Source organism: Octopus bimaculoides, chromosome 5 (assembly GCF_046866305.1).
Source record: "Octopus bimaculoides isolate indiv1 chromosome 5, ASM4686630v1, whole genome shotgun sequence".
Classification (NCBI taxonomy): domain Eukaryota; kingdom Metazoa; phylum Mollusca; class Cephalopoda; order Octopoda; family Octopodidae; genus Octopus; species Octopus bimaculoides.
The window spans coordinates 105,132,463-105,158,252 of NC_142932.1; the positions used below are offsets into that span (position 1 = coordinate 105,132,463).

At 36.4% G+C, this 25,790-nt stretch overlaps 1 protein-coding gene across 23 annotated transcripts in view; it reads left to right on the top strand.

The window, feature by feature from the left end:
- The window catches only part of LOC106870742 (arf-GAP with Rho-GAP domain, ANK repeat and PH domain-containing protein 2), a 285,612-nt gene that overhangs the window by 192,912 nt on the left and 66,910 nt on the right, over window positions 1-25,790 (top strand). For all 23 annotated transcript variants that reach the window (XM_089352850.1, XM_089352854.1, XM_089352845.1 and 20 more), the window contains 6 exons: window positions 1,591-1,700; window positions 4,379-4,422; window positions 5,875-5,953; window positions 8,717-8,779; window positions 14,030-14,096; window positions 24,741-24,793. In XM_089352850.1, the coding sequence (XP_089208976.1) occupies window positions 1,591-1,700; window positions 4,379-4,422; window positions 5,875-5,953; window positions 8,717-8,779; window positions 14,030-14,096; window positions 24,741-24,793 (416 nt within the window). The remainder of the gene's footprint in view (window positions 1-1,590; window positions 1,701-4,378; window positions 4,423-5,874; window positions 5,954-8,716; window positions 8,780-14,029; window positions 14,097-24,740; window positions 24,794-25,790) is intronic.

Genomic DNA, 25,790 nt, shown 5'->3' on the forward strand with positions numbered 1-25,790 from the left:
ATCTCCACAATGTGTTGATGAGATAAACATGTAATCGCTACCAAAATAGCAAGAGATTTCTCCCCAAAGGTCTAAAGTAGACTCCTTATGGATCGATCTCCTTTACCTTTTACTCTTTGCCTTTTACTCTGATGATGTGTAAGGTAATTTATTTATTTAACTTGAACTTGACAGTTAAATATAGCCTTATACAGAAATGTTGACATAGGAATAAACTTCAATAATAATGGATATTAGCGTCAAAACTCTCAGGAGTGGCTGTGTAGTAAGTAACTTGCTTACCAATCACATGGTTCCGGGTTCAGTCCCACTGCATGGCACCTTGGGCAAGTGTCTTCTACTATGGCCTCTGGCTGACCAAAGCCTTGTGAATGGATTTGGTAAATGGAAACTGAAAGAAGCCCATCGTATATATGTATATATATATTTGTGTGTGTGTGTGTGTGTTTGTCCCCCAACATCGCTTGACAACGGATGGTGGTGTGTTTACATCCCCATAACTTAGTGGTTCAGCAAAAAGAGACCGATAGAATAAGTACTAGGCTTTCAAAGAATAAGTCCTGGGGGTCGATTTGCTTGACTAAAAAGGCAGTGCTCCAGCATGGCCACAGTCAAATGACTGAAACAAGTAAAGAGAGTAATATATATATAATATATAAATAATATATAGATATATGCATATATCCATACATATATGTACATACCTACATCTATATGTATACATACATGCATATATGGGAACAGGACATAAAAAAACCTTAAACACAATGAGAAATGAAAACATAAAAATGAAAACATAGAAAACAAACTTTTTTCGAATGAAAAAATCAGAGAAACGAGACATGCAACATAAAGAGTATACTCCTTCGTCAGTTGTTCCTGTTTCATCTACTCCTCTATATATATGTGTCCTCATCGTCATCATTTAACATCTGTTTTCCATGCTGGCATGGGTTGGATGGTTTGACAGGAGCTGGTAAGGCAGAAGACTGCACCCGGCTCCATTGTCTGTTTTGGCATGGTTTCTATAACTGGATGCCTTTCCTAACACCAACCACTCCAAGAGTGTAGTGGGTGCTTTTCATATGCCACTGGCATGGGTGCCAGTTACAAAGCACCGGCATTGGTCATGACTACAATCTCACTTGGCTTGACAAGTCTTCTCAAGTATGGTATACTGCCAAAGGTGTTGGTCATTTGCCACTTCCTCTGTGAGGCCCAAAGTTTGAAGGGTGTTGTAAAAGAAATCACAGCTTAAATTCATCATATCCACCCTCACTACCCTGAATATTATTTCTCAGTTGAGCGGTTTTTAATTTTTCTGTTATCTTTTAGTTGTTTCTTTCATTAGATAGTAGCCATGCTGAGGTATCGCCTTGAAAAATTTAGTTGAACATATCCTGTTGGTATCTTTTGCCACACTGCTAAATTACTGGGAAATAAACACACTAATGCTGGTTGTAAAGTGGAGGCAGGGGACAAAAACAAAAATAAAACAAAAAGAAAAAGAAAACAAAAATAAAAAAATCTTTCATAAATTTTTCTTGCGTTTTTAGTAATTAAAATTTTTGTTTCTTTTGAATATTCCAGATGATGATGATTCCACTAGTGATGAAGAATCAAGTGTCAATGTTAGTTTGACAACGTCAACAGAACGTATCGCTCCAGGAGGAGCCAAAATCACATCTGGTGTCAGTTCGGTAAGTACCAAAATTTTTACAATATCATGCACTAAATACATTGTTTCTTTCTTCCAGTCTAACTGATATTGGTGTTATTATATCTTCACATGCCTCTCTAATTTTCACTCACACACCCACACGCATACACATAAATACACTCTCATTTTTTTGCGCGTACACACATATTCGCACCCAGTATCATCTTTGTACCTCTCATATCTCACATTCCATGTTTGCACATGCAAATATAGAAATGTATGCATGTAATAAAAACACACACACACACATCTTATCTTTCTCTCTATCTTTATTCCTTACCTCTCTCCATCTCTCTCTGTATATAATTCCCTTTCTCTTACCATCTTCTTTCTTAAGTTCCACCTTTTTTCTGATTTCTCTCACTCCTCTATTTCTGACACTTGAGCCTTTCTTTCTTAACCCCTCATTTCATTCTCTCTTTCTTTCTCTCTCTCTCTCTCTCTCTCTCTCTCTCTCTCTCTCTCTTATCTATCTGCCTGTCTCTCCCCACTTTTTCTGTATTTCAATACTTTTCTCCCTTTTTCCCCCTCTTTCCCCACTTCTCTTTCTGTTTCTATGTCACTTCTTTCTGTCTATTTTTCTGAAAGGTTCACTGTTCTGTGTTCATATTTCTTAGGTTTCTTGTCTTGTAACAGCATTCACCTGGAAGGAGTCAAGCTGGCTCCTATTGAGTTCACTGCATTGTGAGTTCATAAGAGTTTTAAGGGATGATCAGAGTCTGCGAAAGCAATCCTTGTCTGTATTCGTAAGCCACCATACATAACCAGTGGCAGGTTGAACTAGTGTTAGCCCTTCTTGCTGCAAGATGCCTGCAGATGTAATCCAATGCCACAAGGAAGCCACCAGATTCTGGACCAGACACCTCCTGGAATTCAAAATTGTCCTTCGATAGCTGGGTTGCAACCCTAACACCACCAGTATCAGACCTGTCTGCCCTGGGTGGCCAGGTCCAACACCATTGGTGCTAGGGTTACAACCCAGCTAACTGGCCACCAGTGGCCATTTAGCCAGGTTACAGTTAGACTCAAAGTCCCTGAGGGCATAGCCCTGACACTCACTTATTTTAACTTTCTCACCACAACGAGGTCAAGGGTTGGACTTTTCTGTACCCCCATTTTGGCAGCTCACTCTGTTCCAAGTCCTCATAGACTTCATCTTTTATTGTTGACTTGTTTCAACCATTTGACTGTGGCCATGCTGGGGTACTACCATGAAAGGTTTTAGTTGAACAAATCAACCCCAAGACTTTTTGTTTAAGCCTGGTACTTATTCTATCAGTTTCTTTTGCCAAACCACTAAATTACGAGTAAACAAACCAACACCAGTTGTCAAGTGGTGGTGAGAACAAACACATACACAAAGACACACACATATATACATATATATATACATATATATATGTACCCATATATATACATATATACATATATATACATATATACAACAGGTTTCTTTCAGTTTCTTTTTTTTTATTTCTTTATTGCCCACAAGGGGCTTCACACAGAAAGGACAAACAAGGACAGACAAACGGATTAAGTCGATTATATCGACCCCAGTGCATAACTGGTACTTATTTAATCGACCCCGAAAGGATGAAAGGCAAAGTCGACCTCGACGGAATTTGAACTCAGAACGTAGCGGCAGATGAAATACCGCTAAGCATTTCGCCCAGCGTGCTAACGTTTCTGCCAGCTCACCACCTTTCTTTCAGTTTCTGTCTACCAAATCAACTCATAAGGTTTGGTCAGCCCAAGGTTATAGTAGAAGACGCTCACCCAAGGTGCCATGCTGCAAGACTGAATCTGGTTGGGAAGCAAGCTTCTTACCAGGCAGCCACGCCTGCACCTTCAGGCTCATTATTTACATATTGCCTTGAATTAATACTACACTTCTTTCATGTCTTTCTGTGATCACAATATCCTGCTCATATTTCCTTTGTGTTTCTTTATATGTTTCTATTTAGCTGTACTTTGCATATGCTACTTCCATTTAGCTTACACAGTCCACTTTGCAACTGACCCACATAGCCCTACTCTGCTGTACATAGTCTTACTGTACTGGTCTGAATTAATCTCTCTCATGTCTTCTCTCTACTCACATTCCTCCCAACACTCATAATCATAAGATTGCGGTTTCAATTGCTAGACCAGGTGATGCATTGTATTCTTCAGCAAAACACTTCATTTCACGTTGCTCCTGTCCACTCAGCTGGTAAAAATGAGTAATCCTGTGACGGACCGGCATCCCGTTCAGGGTGGAACATATCATTATAATCATCATTGATGTTTAACATTCAGTTTCCATGCTGGCATGGGTTGGATGGTTTGACTGAGAACAGGTAAGCTGGGAGGCTGTACCAGGCTCCAATCTGTTCCTGGTGCAGCCTCCCAGCTGACCCTGTGTTCCTTATGGGGTATTGTAGATTAACCATATTTGATGACATAAGAGATGCACTTTATTTCCCAAAAATAAGGGTCCTATATATGAAGTTAGGTGTTTCAAGCTATAATGTACTGAAAATGTTTTTTCCTGAATATGCCCTGTTGAAATTGGGTTGCATGTAAAATGCCTGTGCATCTTTTATGCCATCAAATACTGTAGTTTGTTGATATAATTGGAATATTTTAATTGACTATAATTATTTGTTTCTCTCCTAGCCACGTTCATCAGAAAGAAGTGGTTACCTCTACAAACAAGGAGGGTGAGTATCTCACTGAGACATAACATTCTTTTTCAATGGTGTGTTTGTTCATTTGTTTGAAATTATTTTTCTGTGCTAGCAAAGGTTGAAAATAGACATTCACACGCACGCACGTGCACACACACACACACACACACACACACACACACACACACACACACACACACACACACACACACACACACACACACACACACACACACACACACACACACACACACACACACACACACACACACACACACTCTGTCTGTCTGTCTGTCTCTCTCTTTCTCACACTCACTCACTCGCACACTCACTCTCACACACTCACACTTACTCTCAAGTTCATTCACTCACTCACATTGTAAATAATGACACTACTTAAACATGTCGTGACTAAGTCTTTTGTCAGAGTTTAAAAATCAAGAGAAGGAGGACACACCTATGCTCATATGCATGCAGTGAGCTTCTTACAGTTTCTGCCTGCAATCTCATTCACAAGGCATTGGCTATCTCAAGGCCAAAATAGAAGATATCAGCCAATATTGCTGTCATGTAGTAGAAATAAACTAAACTATGTGGTTCCTAAGTGAACTTCTTAACCATGGACATACATGGTGAGCTTGTTTCAATTTCTGTCTACTAAATTCACTTACATAACTTTAGTTGCACTGGAGCAATAGTTGAAGATACTTGCTGAAGATGCCATGCTAGGAGACTGAATCCAAAACCATGTGGTTGGAAAGTAGACTTCTTCTCTACAAAGAATATTATCTTCTATGAGCCTTTGGGAGTGTATTAATCAGGTTCTTATCTCTGGATTGGATATCAAGATTCTCATCTGGATAATATACTTGTTTAATACAGGGAACTTTCTCGTAAAAGTCCAGTGCTTGTTTCTGTTTAATAAGTGAATGGAAGCAGTAAGAATTGTTTCAGTCTAGAGTCACAACGAGACACTTGCAGTGAACATTCACTCACAACACCTTAGTTACTGGTTTAAAATTTCATCATTATGTTTCATGTGTCAGAGTAATCTGTTAGATTTTTAAATTGAGAATATGTTTCTACCTTTTTGTGACCATATTTCTTATGAAAAACCCTGCCAGTATATTTCAGTTGATTTTGGAAATAATTTTAGATTTTGGAGGGATTTATTAAAATAACAAATTTTCTCATTAAGCTGGAGTTTAGAACGTTATTCGACAAAAGTTTTTTTTTTTATAGGAAACTATAATGGAAGCTTTAAAATTTGAATATAAAGAATTCAAAATATGTACTATTTCACAAGCCCAGACAGAGGTTGTTTGGAACAAGTTGGAATCAAATCAATTTACGTTACATCTTGACATATATTTTTTTATCATAACCTTAATATTACAATTTAAAATATATACTAAATATACATTTTTGAATTTACCAAACTAAAGTGTTGACATAAAAGCTTGTTGTTCTTCTTTTTTACTTCAGAGTGCAGGGTAACAAAGGTTGGCGAAAACGGTGGGTGATATTCAATGGCAGTGATTTGCGATATTATGTCAATCCCAAGGTAATAAATAAATTTATGTTAACTGAAATTCTGTTTCGCTTTCCTCTCTAATTTTCATATTGAGACACACCAACAGCCATATATGTATACACATTTATAATCCTTTTTCTTTCTATCATGTACACATACACACACATTTGACGTACATGGACATACAGTTTCATATACATAGACACACACACATCATAGTTTAGTTTAATTTTTGGCATGAAAGAAGTGGCCATAGTCTTTAAAGCTTTCTCAAAAGGGAGTTAACAGTTAAATGAGCTAATGTTCTCTTTTATCTTTTGAAGTTTAATGAGAGTGTCTGTACATACATACATACATACATACATACATGCATGCATACTGTATGTATGAAAAAAAAAACAATAGGGGATTCTGGTGAGATGTTGTTTAAGAGGAGAAGGGATTGGGAAATGATTAATGCAAAAGTTATGGGATTCAGCTGTAGGAAGTAAACAGGTTGGAGAGGGGTAGATGAAATCAGTGAGTTTAGATAGCAGTAGTATCATCATACCCAGGTCAGCTGAACATTGTAATACGAGTTTCTTGGAAAATTGCATTTGTTTTGTGCCAGAAGTTTTTGCCAAAATAAGTTAGACACCGTTGAAACTATTTCACTTTTATCACTAATGATCTGGAAAAATATGAATTCCAAAACATGTCAGTTTCTCGTTGGCAATAATATAAATTCTTCATCATTGTCATTTAATGTCTGTTCTCCATGCTGGCATGAGTTGGACTGTTTGACAGTAGCCAATGAGCTAGAGGACTGCACCTAGCTTCAGTGTCTGCTTTGGCATAGTTTCTATAACTGGATGCCCTTCCTAACACTAACCACTCCACAGAGTGTATTGGATGCTTTTTATGTGGCACCATCACCAATACTTCTATGTTAGAAATCAATATTAGGTTTGATATACTGGAGATTTTTTATGAGTAGTGATACAAAACTGGAAAGGGACCCTTCATATGAGGTACTTCCAGAAAAAGTATAAAAAAAGCTGTCATCATCATCATCATCATCATCATTTAACCTCCACTTTTCCATACTTGCATGGATCAGATAGAATTTGTTGAGGCAAATTTTTATATGTATGGATGCCCTTTCTGTCACTAACCCTCACCTTTTTCCAAGCAAGGAATTATTTCCCATGGCCAGACATGTTTTCCATGGAAGACTAGAAGTGAATAACATCGCTTATATGATGGTGGTGTTCATTTACAATCATCACATGATGTCGAGACAAGGGTTGACACAAACAAACGGTGAGCTCTTTCAGTTTTTGTCTGCCAAATCCACTTACAAGGCTTTGGTTGGCCTGGCCTGGGTCTGTGGTTGAAGACACTTGCCCAAAGTACTACACAGTCATGCCTGCACTTAATAATATGGAATTAGTACAAGTCCAAAGGAATAAGACTGTGTGAGTAACAAAACAAACCAACAAAAACAAAAACAAAAACAAAAAAACGAAAGTAAAAAGAATAACTATGATCGGGTTTGAGTAAATATGCAAAAATAGCGAGTTTCATTGAAGCAGAGACTTTGTGAGAAAGAGAAGATAGTTTAACCATGTGAGAAAACTGCTTTACATAAAGATTACTTTGAAGTATCATCCTCAACATTATGACTACCACCACCATCATCATTTGTTAACCTGCTGTTTATTGAGGTAATACAACATGTGATTAAGTAGTATTTCTCTTTACAAGTTGGTTTTTGCTAGAGAGCATTGGTAACTGTCATCTGGATGATCTGATATATTGAATTTTCGGTTGACTGATTTGGAGTGTGATTTTATCTTTGGCATATTCGACTAAATTATTTATATAATCCTTCTTGAAAATAACTTTGTGACTCATTGTTTAAACAGACTGTCATTGTCTTGAGTCTTTCTACATGTTAACACAAACTTGTGCCATCACACTAACCTATTAAAAGGTTATTCTATGTATACAGTCATCTGATAGTTAAAGATACCAAAATACAAGAGTATTTCGGTATCTTTACTGTAACATGGAATGAGAGACTAATGCAGTGTGTTCACTGGGTCAAAGAGAGAATCCAGATTATTTGATGCTGAAAGTGTTTTACATCTACAGTCTAGATTATTTTTTAATCTTAGAAATATATGTTGAAATGAAGGAAGAAATTCTGAAAGTGTGGATTTGTTTACGGTAGATCTCATGTTTACCAGGGATTGACCCAAACTCTATGGTTTCAGGACCATCTTCTGTGTCACACGGAGAATGAGAAAAGACAGTATCATGTGATGGACTGCTGTTGACTCTGTTCAGTCTCAAGTGGTCCCTTTTTAACCAGTTCCTCTGCTTTTACCTTCATCCACTAGTTCAAATATTATTGGGGTAGCCATTCTTTACCTACAAGCATTGTTTTGTCATTAGTGTCTTTAAGTGGGGCCTGGTTGTGATCAATATTAATGACTTGTAGGGACATCATATTTTTTTTATACAACCATAATATACTGCAAAGTATATTAAACGATTTTATAAGTCAATACTGTGTTCTGCTGTGTTAGCAGTGCTATTACATCACTTGCGAAGAAAAGGTCATGATCAGTCTGGGTCTTCTTCAACCTTAATGTTATGGATGACTCTATCAGGAGTACTAAATTCCTTAAAGCATCACCTTTAATGTTATTGAGCAATGCAAACCCTCCTCAAGAAGGAAGGGCCATGTATTTCCATATAAAAGCAACAACATTTTATAATTATTATATTCTCATTTTTATTTTTAAGACACAAATATCAAAACGAATAATTCCTGTGTCTTGTATGCAAGACGTACAACAAGATATCAAGGTAAATATTTAAAGAATATTTGACTATTTCTTCTCTTCTGACTATGCATTTTTTTTTGTAAATCCCTTTTTTACCTTTTGTTTTCAGCCACGTGTTTATATCCATATTGGGTTTCAAAATATAATTCTTTAATTCTTTTTTTAGGCATTGATGAATGCTCAAAAAGTTTAGTTTGACTTTTAATTTTTGAATTTATGGTGGTTCATTTGAGCTTTAATTAATTCTAAAAAAAATAATTTGATTATTTTAAATATGGCTTCAACCACTAACCTGAACCAATAAAGGAAAACTGAAATATGCCTTTGCTTTCAAGCTACAGAATACATTTAGAATATTTTTCACTAGTGGTTTTCTTTTTTTCTTCTTTTACTTGTTTCAGTTACTCCTACACTTTGTCATGGTCCATAATAGATTCAGGGCTTCCATACCAAGGTCAATGCTTAGCCTGTAAATTATGCCTTAAAGAGGCATTCCACATATTAAAACACAACTCCTCAACACTACTAAACAAATATAATGAGGCCCTAAGTACATGCAACCATCACATTTTTCATACCTTCATATTTTACCACAAATTTAAATGCAACCTAAATAACCATACAGTATATATCCAAAACTTGACGTATCTCCTCTTTCTAATCATACACCTCTCTCCTGCCTCCATCTATCCACAAATACTACCAATACATTCTCAAATTTTCATTCACACCACAAAACCCTTTTGAACGAGCAACACTGATTCCACGGCTCCATACTTTGAAATGATTAAACATGAACTGCTATTGGAACTTACATACCATGTATAGGAAACTTTTTTACCACTTCTATACACCATTTTCCTCGAATAATAGAACTACAACTACAATATCTTTATATATCTTATTTCTACTTTCATTCTCTTATTTCCCTCTATATTCCCTATCTCCTCCTTTTCTACAATAATTTGAACTCAAATATTTCCTCACACCATCTCTATTAAGGGATATCCATAACGTCCCAGAAACAGGTGTAAGAATATTTCATTATAGATGTCCTGAAAACACCTCACAGCCTTGGATTTGTTATCTCATTCTGTTTAAAATATATATGCATGCCAATACAAGACCCACATTAGACTCCTCACTTGTATCATTATCGAACCAAGTGTTTAACCATGGTTTATCCATAGCACTTAGTGTTATCTGACACTCTTTGAATCTTTTAAATACCAATTTCTCTTATATATATATATATATGATGGGCTTCTTCATTTTCCATCTACCAAATCCACTCACAAGGCTTTGGTTGGCTTGAGGCAATAGTAGAAGACACTTGCTCAATCAGTGTGTCTATAACCAATATTTCTCAAGTGTGGCTTAAAACTATACTGATATCTATAAAGTATATATAACTGTAGTTAGAAAGTAAATATTTGATTAGGCTTTTGCAACAGTAATATGATATTAATCTTGAATGCATGTATGTTTAACAATAGTGAAAACATTCCTATTGAACACAGTCTTTGAACACCTTATTTTTCATTGAAATTTTTTAAATAGTAACATCATCATCATCATCATCATCATCATCATCGTTTAACGTCCGCTTTCCATGCTAGCATGGGTTGGACGATTTGACTGAGGACTGGTGAAACCGGATGGCAACACCAGGCTCCAGTCTGATTTGGCAGAGTTTCTACAGCTGGATGCCCTTCCTAACGCCAACCACTCAGAGAGTGTAGTGGGTGCTTTTACGTGTCACCCGCACGAAAACGGCCACGCTCGAAATGGTGTCTTTTATGTGCCACCCGCACAAGCCAGTCCAGGGGCACTGGCAACGATCTCGCTCGAAAATCCTACAGGAGCCAGTCAGGCGGTACTGGCAATGGCCACGCTCAAAATGGTGCATCTCATGTGCCACCCGCACAAGAACCAGTCCAGGGGCACTGGCAACGATCTTACTTGGCTTGCCGGGTCTTCTCACGCACAGCCCATTTCCAAAGGTCTCAGTCCGTAGTCATCGCCTCGGTGAGGCCCAATGTACGAAGGTCTTGCCTCACCACCTCAGCCCAGGTCTTCCTGGGCCTACCTCTTCCACGGGTTCCCTCAACTGTTAGGGTGTGGCACTTTTTCACGCAGCTATCCTCCTCCATTCTCACCACATGTCCATACCAGCGCAATCGTCTCTCTTGCACGCCACAACTGATGCTTCTAATGTTCAGCTTTTCTCTCAAGATACTTACACTCTGACGGGTATTCACATTGACATTACACATCCAACGGAGCATACTGGCTTCATTCCTTGCGAGCTTACGTATGTCCTCAGCAGTTACAGCCCATGTTTCACTGCCATGTAGCATGGTTGTTCGTACGCATGCGTCATACAGTCTGCCTTTTACTCTGAGTGAGAGTCCCTTTGTCGCCAGCAGGGGTAAGAGCTCTCTAAACTTTGCCCAGGCTATTCTTATTCTAGCAGCTACACTTTCAGCGCACCCACCCCCACTACTAACTTGGTCGCCCAGATAGCGGAAGCTATCGACTACCTCTAGTTTTTCACCCTGGAATGAGATAGAAGTTGTTTCCTGTTTGTTTGCAGTCTTTATTGCACCTGAACATCTGCCACAAACAAAAACTAACTTGCTAGTTAACCTGCCTTTGATGTTGCTGCACCTCTTATGTGTCCATAGCTTGCACCGGGTACATCTTATAGAGTTACTACCTACTCCTTTTCTACATACTGAGCAGGGCCATCTACCTGAAGGGGTTTGTGTTTTATCTACCTTCCTACTTATTAGGATTTTGGTTTTAGCTAGGTTGACTCTAAGGCCCTTCAATTCTAGACCTTGCTTCCACACCTGAAACTTCTCCTCTAGTTCTGATAGTGACTCCGCAATTAGGGCAAGGTCATCAGCATCTAAATTTAATTGGTAATTTAAGAGGTAAAGAAATTTGATTACTATTACTTTTGTTTATTGTTTTATTATTTATTTATTATAAGTGTAGGTACACTTACACCAAAGAAATGTTCTTTTCTACTCTAGGCACAAGGGCCGAAATTTTTGGAGAGGGGGCCAGTTGATTAGATCAATCCCAGTATGCAACTGATACTTGATTTATTGACCCCGAAAGGATAAAAGTCAAAGTTGACCTCAGTGGAATTTGAACTCAGAATGTAAAGACAGATAAAATACTGCTAAGCATTTCGCTAACGTTTCTGCTAGCTTGCCGCCTTACAGCAAAGAAATATTGTCACTTGAGTTGATTGTATGTCAGTGGCATTATACACAGCTCATGTTTAGTCAATGATACTAAGTAATGTGTGTATGTATCTGTGTGTGTGTGTGTGTGTGTGTGTGTGTATATATATATATATATATATATATATATATATATATATATATATTGCTGTTTTAAAACAATGATTCTGCATTTGAAATATCACTTTCTTGTCTGTATCATACGATACACATTTGATGCTTCTAAAAAACAAAAGTAAGTTTGTTTATATACACACATGGTTATTATATATCAGGTGTGGCTGTGTAGTAAGAAGCTTGCTTCCTGATCACACTGTTCTGGGTTCAGTCCCACTGTGTGGCACCTTGGGCAAATATCTTCTACTATAGCCCCGGGCTGACCAAAGCCTTGTGAGTGGATTTGCTTGACAGAAACTGAAAGAATGCATGTGTGTGTGGTGTGTGTGCGTGTGTGTGTCATTGTGTCTGTGTTTTACCCCCATCACTGCTTGGTGACCAGTGTTGGTGTGTGTATGTCCCTGTAACTTAGTGGCTCAACAAAAGAGACTGATAGAATAAGTATTGGGCTTTATAGAAATAAGTCCTGTGATTGATTTGTTTGATTAAAACTCTTCGTGGTGGTGCTCCAGCATGACTGCAGTCAAATGACTGAAACAAGTAAAAGAAGGAAAGATATATATATATATATATATATATATATATATATATATATATATATATATATATATATATATGCACGCACGTACACACACACGTACACACACACATACTTGCCTTGAAGCTGTAATAGAAGATACTTGCTTAAATGTCTTCTTCTGCACTGTGTGACTAACTCCAAAAATCACGTACTTGGGGAGCTATGCCTATATATATTTAGTTATATTAAATCTAGCTGTATTTCATGATGATAATACTGTGGATAATACATGATGATGATAATATTTTGTGGAATTTTGACAATTTTTGTCACTGACACTTTTCCACTACACTCCATCGAATATAGCAATGTGTGTGGCTGTCATTACAGCATTGTAATTATTAATATCGAATAATATTAAACAAGTATGTAATATAAGAAAAATAAATGTTTAATTATTATATATATTTACAGCTGTTTTGAGTACAGACATATGAATTACATAGATTGAATGTATTCTAAACTTGTATAGATGTATATCAATTTGTAATATAAGAGCTTGCATTGAGTTTATATTACTAAATTAGTTGTTTGTATTATATTTGTGATGTTCATGTTTTAATAGAAAATTAGTCTTTTGTTATAATATGATTATTATATAAGGATTTGATAGATTGATTTGCTATAGAGTGATTTAAATAATTTAATAATGTATATATGGGAGAATGTACAAAAAAAAAACAACAACAGACGAGGACAGGTGGTGTTGTTTTTTTTCGTACATTCTCCCACATATAATACACGCTCACGTGATTGCCCCAGCTAATCCTGTCTCCACTCATCAAACACAGACTTCTGGATTCTACCTTCTTTCATTCTGGATTTATTCTTTCTGGACTGTTTTATTCTGAACTCTACACCCTCCGGCTGCACCTCTCCTACCCACGGATTACACTGGACCCATCTTCTAATAATGTATATATGTATACATGACAGGCTTCTTTCAGTTTCCCTCTACTACATGCATTGACAAGGCTTTGGTTGGCTCAGGGCTATAATAGAAAACACATACTCAAGGCGCTATGCAGTAGGACTGAACCTGGAACCATGTAGTTGAAATGCAAGATTTGTTACCACTCAGCCACGCTAAAATTTGTTTGATTAATCTCATCCCTAGAGAGAAAACATTTTTGAAATAGTTTTTCCATCTTTAGTGCATTCTATTTGGTTTGATCCCTATTGTCATCTGGTGTTGATGCGTATACAGTATCAGATGGGATTTCACTACTCTTAATTAGTAAATTTAGTAAATAAAGGTTAAAGATTACATACATTTGAATTAACCAATGATTTCTCTCCTTTTTTTCTATCATTGCAGGAAACACAATACAAGTTCATTTTGAAAACCAAATATCGCAATTTCTTGTTTTATGCTGACACTCTGGGTAATACATCGCTTTTATTTTATGCAGTTTTTTTTATTTGCATTAATTTACATTTAAAACAAGTTTTTATCTGAGGGATCAAGATACTAGAAAACTTACCTACAAGTTATACACTAAAGTTTTGTCATTAGTACTTTACTGCAACCTTTTAACTAGGCATATTACTAGTTTTACTAGGAGTCATGATTGAAGAGTTGTTTAGACTACCAGCAAGATGCTTGCTATTTCATATACCCATTACAGGTGACGCGTAAATCGTGCAGGTGACACGTAAAAGCACCTACTACACTCTCTGAGTGGTTGGCGTTAGGAAGGGCATCCAGCTGTAGAAACTCTGCCAAATTTAGATTGGAGCCTGGTGTTGCCATCCGGTTTCACCAGTCCTCAGTCAAATCGTCCAACCCATGTTAGCATGGAAAGCGGACGTTAAACGATAATGATGATGATGATGATGATTACAGGTGCAATGTTCTATCTATAGACTAGCTTTTGTGTGTTTGTGTATGTCAAATTGCAGTGTTTTATTTCATGATAAGAGCACTGACACTTAAATCTCTGTTCCAAACAATCTTATCACTCCTGTAAAAAAATAAATGTTGAGATTCAATATGAATGAATTACTTGACTTGGTTTTGCCTATCTCATTGTCTGCTATTTTGAGTAAATGTTGTCAAGTTGCAAAATATTCATATATGTTAATATCGAAAGATTCAATAACATTCAATTAATATTAAAAGTTGTATTTGAAATCTTTTGCATAAGAGAAGGACGTACTCATTGTAGATATACTACTGGGTTTTTATCAGTTTTCACTCCTCATTATAACATGTCCCTTGTATCTCTATTATTATTATTATTATATTTGAAATGATAAAATCTCTTATATTGTCTATCCAGCTGTGGAAAGCTTTGCATGCTCAGATAAACAAATTTATTTCAGTTTTGTATAGTTTATATATGACACCAGTTATGGACAGTTTCATCCCTGTTTGAATTCCCTACTACAAAAAAAAAAAAAAAAAAAAAAAAAAAAATTCAAAACATAAAAATTAGGTGTCTTAGACAACAACGATGATGTTGCTATATATCCCTTTTATTTGAGTTTTAGTAAAACAACAAATGTGCACAGTAAGAGCTTTAATTTTTAGTTAGTTTTTTGTTTGTTTCCTCCTATCTTTTCATTATGTAAGCTTTCATTCCATAATAAGCTTATTTGGAAATTTTGCTGTTAATTTTGGCTAAATTAGCAATATTTCACTACTTATGTTTTACCCTTTTAAATCACAGGGACTCAAGTAATTTAATGTTGAAATGATTTTATTGATATGAGATTCTTAATAGTTGTGATGCTTTGGACTTTGTGGGCAGAGGGGAAGCATCATTATCATCATCATATTCTCATATTACCACCATCATCATCTTGATCACCCCCTCCTCCCCACCACCACCACCACCAGCAATAGCAGAGTGGTGAGGAAGTTTGCTTTTCAGTGTTCACTTGAATATCGTGAACTACATCTGGTACAACATATACAAAGCACTTGTAACTAGAAATTCAAAAGTGAAATAAGTTGATTTGAAGTGTTGTGGTAGTAGATGTAGTAATAGCTAAGCTATATGATGATTGTTATACATCTGTCCTTGTTTATCACTGGCTTATTCAGTACTGATCTAAGATAACATGGTATGCTAATTGTGAACTGGTTTACAGTTGTCATAAATGAATCAACAACCATTTAAAAATCCTGCTTGAACTGAAAATGTGTCTGCCAGTGACCATCCTCAATGCTCAGGACAATTTGGAGTCTTTGGATAAAACTTATTTTTCACATACGTTCTATTTGTTTATTATTAATTGATTTAACATAGTTTTTTGTTTTAACTAAACCCCCAAACCTCCATAATGAATGAGGATAGGTATATTAGTTTTTAATGTTGAGTGTAAAATTTCCTATATATATCTAGAGTTGGTAACAAGGAAAGACTCCAGCATAATTCCATTTACACTTTTAAATGAAGACAAAGTATTTGGATGTGTCTGAACTGTATTGAATAGGGAAATGCCAAAAAATAAGACACCTTCCCAAGCTAACTGGTAAGATAGGTTTTGTATGCGGCAAATGCACAGGAGCAATAAACATTGAAAATGTGCAGAAAACAACTTCTGCCACATTCCAGGGAGAAAAACTACAAGTAGTTGGTAGCTTCCGTTACCTAGGTGACCAAGTCAGTAGCAGGGGTGGATGCTCTGAAAGAATAGCTGCTAGAATAAGAATAGTCTGGGCAAAGTTCAGAGAGCTCCTACCTCTGCTGGTGACAAAGGGCCTCTCGCTCAGAGTAAAAGGTAGACTGTATAACGCATGTGTATGAACAGCTATGCTACATGACAGTGAAACATGGGCCGTGACTGCTGAGGACATGCGTAAGCTTGCAAGGAATGAAGCCAGTATGCTCCGCTGGATATGTAATGTCAGTATGCATACACGACAGAGTGTAAGCGCCCTGAGAGGAAAGTTGAACTTAAGAAGCATCAGATGTGGTGTGCAAGAGAGACGACTGCGCTAGTATGGACATTTGGCAAGAATGGATGAGGATAGCTGTGTGAAAAAGTGCCACAGCCTAGTGGTTGAGGGTACCTGTGGAAGATGTAGATCCAGGAAGACCTGGGATGAAGTGGTGAAGTATGACCTTCGAACATTGGGCCTCACCAAGGCAATGACTAGTGATCGAGACCTTTGGAGATATGCTGTGCTTGAGAAGACCCGACAAGCCAAGTGAGACTATAACCTGCGGCCTATACCAGTGGTGTATAACCAGCCCACTTATGAGTACCCTTCATTCATTGGACAATAAACTTTGCTTGCGAAGGCCTGTTGAGGCAAGTGAAATCAAAATTGCTGACGTGGCCAATTACAGTACCGCCTGATTGGCACTCGTGCCAGTGGAACGTTAAAAGCACCATCCGAGCGTGTTCGTTGCCAGGGCCGCTGACTGACTCCCATGCTGGTGGCACGTAAAAAGCACCATTCAAGCATGATTGTTGCCAGTGTCAACTTACTGGCATATGAAAAACAACATTCGAGTGTGGTCATTACCAGTGCCACTGGACTGGCGCCCGTGCAGTTGGCACGTAAAAGACATCTTTTGAGTGTGGTTGTTGCCAGTACCGCCTAACTAGACCCTCATGTTGGTGGCACGAAAAAGCACTCACTACGCTCTTGGAGTGGTTGGCATTAGGAAGGGCAACCTGCTGTAGAAACTTTGCCAGATCAGATTGGAACCTGGTGTAGCCTTCTGGCTCACCAGTCCTCAGTGAAACCGTCCGACCCATGCCAGCGTGGAAAGCAGACATTAAACGGCGATGATGATGATGTTTCTGTCATTGGACTGTGGTCATGGTGGGGCACTGCCTTGAAGGATTTTAGTCAAACAAATCAACCCCAGTACTCATTTTTTTTCAAGTACTGGTGTTGATTTTTTCATTTCAAAGGGCATCCCACCATAGAAACCATGCTAAAACAGACAGATGGAACAGAGCAAATTCTCCAGTTGCTCAGTTCCTGTGAAACTGTCCAACCCATGCCAGTATGGAGAGCGGACATTAAATCATGATGATGAGGTTTATATATATACAAGACATGGTAAAGAAGAATGGAGAATTATACATCTTTAAAATGTATTTATTAAAGTATTCTCCTGATGAGAATGATACTTTAATGAATAAAATTTAATTATTTATAATTCTCCATTCTTCTTATACACTCTGTATGCTGTATGAAATCCAATGAAGTGATCTTAGAATTTGCCTTTTGAGTGAAGTATTGTTTAGTTGTTTATCTTAAACTACTCTGAATCTTCCCTGTCACTGTGTGTAATTAGATAGATTTGGATTATATCAGAGTGTTAATAAGGTACCTGTCAGGATCTCAAATTCCTTTTTCTTTACATCACACACACACACACACACACACACATACACATAAATAATGTTTTTTTTTCAATTGTATGAACTAAAAGTCAGAGGGGGATGACATAAATAACCTGCATCAACTTGCTATGAAAGCAGGTAGTAATTTTACCTTGGACTTATTCATAGTGTAAGTTTTGAAGAGTGCAGTTCGATTTTGACAGTTATTTTTTCAAAGCTATAATGGAAGTGACGAGCATATTCTGTGTATTTTGCTTTATGAGTTCAATAAAGCAACAATGCAATGGAAAATGTGAGGAATATTAATGCAGTATATGGGGATCAGACAATAAGCATAAGCCAGTGTTGACAGTAGTTCCAGAAATTCTGAGCCGGAAACTACAGCCAAGGAGACCAGCCTTGTCCTGGAAGATCTGTAGAGCTCAATGAGGTTGTCCTCCAAACCCTGGTGGAACAAAATCCCATCGTGAACTATTGAGGAACTAGCAGAGAAGCTTGGATTTGGTCATTCAACCATTCATCAATACCTGCGTGCCATTGGAAAAGTTGGCAAATTGGGTCAATGGGTTCCTCACAAACCTTCCGAATTGAATCGCATGCATAGAGTGAATGTGTGCTCTTCTTTGTGTGTGTGTGTGTGTGTGAGAATATGTGTACATAAACACATATACATACACACTTAGACATATGTATGTATATAAATTTTGTGAACGACAAAAGAATGGGAGTTATGAAGTTGCATTCATTAGCTGTTGGTGTTTTAAGTCATTTGACTGAGCTGAGTGCTTGTGCAATATGCTATAACTTTCTTGGAGCAATTTAAATGTCTGTTTATTGTGGAAAGCATATATATATATATTTATTCGTGTCTGTGTGTGTGTGCGCACATGTGTGCATATGTCTGTGCATATTTTCATTTGGTTACTCTTTATCTGGACTTTGGTTTCTGTAAAAATAAAATAGCCTTGTTATCAAATACAGGCAATGTCATATCCTTATAGTGAATCATGAAAGAACATCCAGGCTTCATGTCATGCAGTCTTAGTTGGCAAAAGAGGATTGTTCCTATATCCGGGCTGCATTTTTTGATTAACTAAGGGATTATTAACTTGCAAACCAGTGAGGGTTGGTGACAGGAAGGGCACCCATCCATAGAAAATTCTGCGCCAACACACTCTCACTTGACTCACACAAACATAGAAAAGTAAATGTTAAAATGATGATGAAAAACTTTTTTTAAAATGGTGATTATATACATAAATCTTTTATCTCCAGAGATGTGATTACTAATCAGAAAATCTATTGAAATATGTCGTAGACAGAAATATATAATGTAATATAATATAATCAGCATGGAAAGCAGATGTTAAATGGTGATGATCATATATATATATATATATATATATATATATATATATGGGAGAATTTACGAAAAAAACAACAGACGAAATCAGGTGGTGTAAACAACAAATGGATGTATTAGTATAATGCTCAGGAATAGAGAAAGTCTTTAACGTTTTGAGCCTACGCTCTTCTACAGAAAGGAACACAGAAAGAAACAAGGAGAGAAACAAAATATAAATGTAGTGGTCAGCGATATGTGTGTGTGTGTGTCTGTGTGTAGTACTGCAGCATCAGTGCCAACCAGTATTTAGGCATAAGCGAACTTTAGATTAGTTAAAAGATGTTTGTGACATATTTAAACTGCAGTTACTGTGTCACAAACATATTCTAACTAACCTAAAGTTTAGTTTATCCCAAGACACTGCTTGGTGCTGAAACTGCTGTAATTTTTCCTGACCTGGTTGTCTAATGGTGCAACTTGGTCAATGTTTTTGACTGTGTTTTTGGTTAAAGTTATGGCTTTAATTAAGTCTGTCCAAAATTGCCTCTCTTCAGGATTTCCCATCAATAATGGCTAAAGAGCTAGAAACACATTTGGGAATTCGACAGGGCAGCACTTGACAAATGTATTGTTTTTACATCTTATTATTAGAAAGAATTTTTTTCTCTACAGTAACTGCACTGAGTTTGCCTTTAGAAGTTGAAATGTGTCGCAAACATATTTTAACTATATGTGTGTGTGTGTGTGTGTGTGTGTGTCTCTTTCTTCTCTAAAGTTAAGATTACTAATCTGAAAATCTATTTCATCTTGATGTAGGTGAAATATATATATATATTTATATCTTTCATCTCTAAAGATTAATCTGGTAAACTATCACCTTGTTAGCAGCAACTCATCATAGTCATTTAGATATTCAATGTGATATGTTGTTAGTTTAAAGCATAAAGATAGGCAGTATCTGATGTTCCAGACTAGCAACCATCATTGTTTAATCAATGTTTCTGATGTGAGCCCCAGCTCTCTCTCTATCTCTGATACCTGAAACATCTCTTCTCCTCATAGCAAACCAACATTCCTAATTAATATTATTGTTACTATTTAAAAAAAAAAAATTATTATTTTACTGTGATGGTCCTTTATATAAACACATCCTACTAATTTATTCTATTATAGTGATTATATTCTATTGAATATGATGCAAATATCCTGTTTAGTTCAAATAAATTGTTCATGTTTGCTTAAACGTGCTGGTGTGAAGAGATGAAAAAAAAAAAAAAAAAATAGAAGCAGTTAACTGAGAGTTCAAAAAATTTGGTTTTATGTCAGCTGAAGTCTAGGGACTAAGATATATCTTGCCAGATTATGTTGACCCAATTTTTTTTTGTATTTTAAACTTCCTTGTAATCAGTATTTTATCAGCATTAATTAAAACAGTAATGCTACATCTGTGATTATTTCATTAGAATTAGTTGTGCTGTACACAAAATGGTTGCCAGTCATCAAGTAGAAACTTCACAAAAGTGTTCTCTATTACAGCTTATACAAAATTCTTCTTTTCTTTTCTTCGCCGTTCATTCAGTAGAGTCACAAGAAGTTCATTTTGTTAATGTTTCTACGTAGAAGAAAGCAAAGCAAAGTTGTGCAAGCTATCATACAGGAGTGGCTGTGTGGTAAGGAGCTTGCTTACCAACCACATGGTTCCGGGTTCAGTCCCAATGCATGGCACACAGATATATATATATACATATATACGACGGGCTTCTTTCAGTTTCCATTTACCAAATCCACTCACAAGGCTTTGGTTGGTCTGAGGCTATAGTAGAAGACACTTGCCCAAGATGCCACGCAGTGGGACTGAACCCGGAACCATGTGGTTGGTAAGCAAGCTACTTACCACACAACCACTCCTGTGTTTATGTCTCCTGTAAAAGACAACCAATAAAATAAGTACCTGCCTTAAAAAATAAGTCCTGGAGTTGATTCATTCAACTAAAAATTCTTCAAAGTGGTGCCCCAGTATGGCTGCAGTTTAATGACTGAAACAAGTATAAGATAAGAAATAAACAAAAGTTTATAGTAGCTAGTTATTGGAAATTTCCTCATGAAATGAAGCTCTAGCATAAAACCTCTTAAAATAATAAGAGGAGGCGACCTCTGTATAAATGTTTTGTAACATGTAGGCAGAGGCATGGCTATGTGGTTTAGAAGCTTGCTTCCCAACCATGCAGATTCAGGTTCAGTCCTACTGTGTGGCTCCTTGGGCAAGTGTCTTCACCTCTAACCCAGGCTGACCAAAGCTTTGTAAGTGGATTTCAGAGACACAAACTGAAATACGCCTGCCGTGTTGTGTGTGTGTTTGTGTGTACTTGTATGTTTGTATATATATGTTTTCTCCCATATCTGACATCTTGTGATGGTTGTAAACAGGTACCACCATCATTGTTTGTTTCCAGTCTTCCATGAAAGACATGTCTGGCCATGAAGAAATATTAGTTTGCTTGGGAACAGGTGAGGGTTGGCTATAGGAAAGGCATCTGCCTCTAGAAATTCTGCCTGACCCATACAAGCATGGAAAAGCGGACATTAAGAAAACGAGGAATTTGATAATGATAGCAATGATAAAATGTGTTTATTGTACAGAATAGATAACATTAAAAAAAAAAAAAAAGCGTCAGCATCTCAAGTTTGAGGCTGGATCAATTGTAGCAAGAAAGCTTTCATAAATGTATTTTATCAAACTGAAACATCTGTGCAGAAGATGTGTTTATTCTAAAAACTAAACATTCCTTCTCTGCTTCAAACTTTTTCTACTTTTATAATTATTATAACATGCTGTCATTTTCTTCCATTTTAAATCTCATTGGATTACTCCCTGATCTTATCATCATCACCGGTTGTAGTTGTATTAGTAGTAATTCTAAAAGGAGGTTAGTTTTACATGCAATATGTTTCAGGAATTGTCGAAGTCTTTCTATCATAAGACAAAGACACAGAAGCAATGTTCAGTTCAGTCAAAGATTGGAAGAGGGGTTATTATATTGTTTGCAAACATAATGATATCGTTAGTTGAAAATTTGAAGATGTTTATGGGTAATAAGTTTGTGCAGGTCCTGTGGGATGTAGATTAGCTATTTGTTAGTTAAATTTTGCTATATATTAGAAAGAATGGATCTTTTCTGTTTGGCTGCCAAGATTTCGAAAATTAAAGTTTATCAAAAATGGTACATTAATGTAGTTTTCCAAGCTGAATTGCTGGAGTTATTTCATTTTTTCCAGAAATTTTTTTAAAAAAAAGTTATAGAAGTTTAAAGTTTGATCATTTGATCCAATCAGGAAACAGGATTTGGAAGCTGTCATTTTGTGTGTGACTGCAGATTTCGTCAACATCCTGAAAATAACAGGTGTTGTTGATATTTGTATTCTACATATGGAAGACGAGTAAACAACATATCTTTTGTAGTTTTAAGCATTTAGTATGCATTTAATGCGATAAACAGCACATTATAAATTAGATAGTTTTAAAAAACAAACATTTAAGCATTCAGTATGCATTTAATTCTATAAACAGCACATTACAGATTAAATAGTTTTAAAAAAACAAACATTTAAGCATTCAATATACATTTAATTCTATAAATAGCACCTTACAAATTAAATATCTCTTATGGCATGAACTTAAAAGATTTATCTAAAAACAAAATAGCACATTACAAATTAAATATTTTTAAAAACAAACATTTTGTTGACCAGTTCATTGAAAATGAAAGTTAGAAATGCATTCAAGCAATTTCTCTAACAATTCACAATTTTCATATCTCCTGCACCACATAAATCCACAGAGATATGAATGTACCATAGAACGGTAAGTGCCACGGCATCGTTTACTACTTCACTTTACAGAGGCCCGCATACTCTCCACTTGTCGAGTGTGGGTACCATCTTTTGAGTTAACAAACCCAATGCTGTGGTTCACCATTCTATGCTCAAAATTGTAACCATCAATTTCAGGAATGTGAGAGTACGCCCTCTACAAATATCTGAAAATTGTGGTTCTGGGAAGAATCAAGTGATGTATGCATTCTTTCAGTGTGTCACGATTCCGATATGGCACTGCATAAAGAAAAACCTGTCTGGTCTTGCGACACACTCCTCCAAACACCCACTACTCAGATAGGGCCCTTCCTTGGTTTTACTTACATTTTGAGAAGACTGTTTCATCAATCACAACAATCTTTTCAGTACCACCAACTTTAATTGGATGGAGCAGGTCCTCCGTATATAACTCCTTAACATAGCTGTTATTATCAACAGCTGTGCAATGGTTCATCTCCAGTTCTTCAACACAAAACTGGACTGAAGTCAATTCTTTAACCTTAAACAGTAGAACACAGCATCAGCAAGTGGTTTCAATATATTAGTCTGCACGTGCTTTCTTGCAGACGAAAGAGTTCTCATGTTCAGCTTGTTACTTTGGAAACGGGCATGAATGTGTCTGCAGCTTACGATTGGCCGAAATTACCTCAAATTTTCAAACTTTAATAGTCTTTAACTTGTTATTTATTGATTTATAGTGAAAAGGATTTTCATTGCATTGGTTAGCCTATAAAAGTATCATTATGCTAAATATGAAATTAGTTTGAACAGAAATTGACCTTGGCAGCCGAACAGAAAAGAATTATTTAATAGTAGAAACGATTGTATTGTTCTCTGTGCTTTCACCCACCAGAATATGATAATCAACCAATCACTTGAACACCTATGCTAATGACTGTGTATACTTGATTGTCTATAGCTATGAAACACCATATGTATACCAGATACATCTCTTAATTAATGTAAGCATACTGCTGCAGTAGAAAAAGAAAAGAAAATTAAATGTGAATTCTATGAATTTATTTCCTTACGACAACATTTTATAAACAAACTTTGGAGGCATCAAATGTGTTTGGTATTTCACAGACAAGAAAGTAAATTTTGAATGCAATAAAGCTGTGAAAACAGCTGAAAGATTGGGTATTTACTCTTTATAATATCGAATAAAGTTGCTGGCAGCTTTTTTTGTCTTTTAAGGGTAAATACGCAATCTTTCATTGTTTCTGCAGCTTTATTGCTTTAGAAATTTACTTTTTTGTCTATAAAATATTTCCTTATAATTCCTTAATTTCAAATTTCTGATCCCACCACATATTATATAGAAATGCTTATCTCCCTTATAATTGTGGCCATTAGGGGAAACACACATTTCCTCTAAATTGCAGCTTAAAAAAGCAGAAACTATGGCTATTTTATTGCCTGTGTTTTAGTATCCTTCTCTTACGATTATGATAGTATCTTCTCTGTTAACATTTTTTTGTTTCATTTCTTGTTTCAGATGATAACATATTGTGGTGCAGTACGTTGATTGAAGCAATACATAAATACAGGGTAAAGTATATTTTCATTTTGTTGTTGTTGTTGTTTCGATTTTCTTCTTTTATTTGACCCTGTCATTGGACTGCAGCCATACTGGGATACTGCCTTGAACAATTTATTCAAACAAATTGACCCTAGTATTTAGTGTTTTTTTGAAAGTCTGGTACGTATTCCATCAGTCTCTTTTATTGAATTGCTATGTTACAGGGATGTAAACAAACCAACACTGGTTGTCAAGCATTGGAAAACAAACATGTGCATATGCACACACACACATTCACACAACAGGCTTCCACACAATTTCCATCTACCAAATTAACTCACAAGGCATTGGTCTGCCCAAGGCTATAGTAGAAAACACTTGCCTGAGGTACCATGCAGTGGGACTGAACCCGAAACCATGTGGTTGTAGAACAAACTTCTTAGCATGCAGCCATACATGTGCCAGGAAGAAATAATGCATATCTTCACTAAACAACTATTTTCTTAATTTACCTTTCTTTATATAAACTGTATTTATTTGTGCATTTGACTATTATATACTTTTTAATGGCTTAGCAAAAGGAGATAGAGCATTTCCTGAAACTGGTGAGAGGAAAAAAAGAGATTAACCTCAGATTAGAGACCTTTCCTCAATATTTATAGTAGAATGGGCTCCAGCATGGGCACACAAAAAACATGCGGTGGTAATTGGGTGATGAAATTGATCTACCGCTCAAGAACAGGAGTAGTCCCACCTATGACTTCCACACAGCTTCTGTTTTCCCAATTTCACATGCAAGGTTATTTTAGAAAACTATAATGAATCTGAGGCTATAGTAGAAGACACTTACTTAAGGTACTGTGCAGTAAGATTGAACTTGAAACCTCAGTGTTGCAGAGTGAACTTAATAACCACATGGTCATACATGAACTTAGGTCCATCATTGCCACTCTGAAAGATATAATCTTAAATTCCACTGCGTCTTATATAAACTGTTCCATAATGCCAGTATAAGCTGTCTTAACC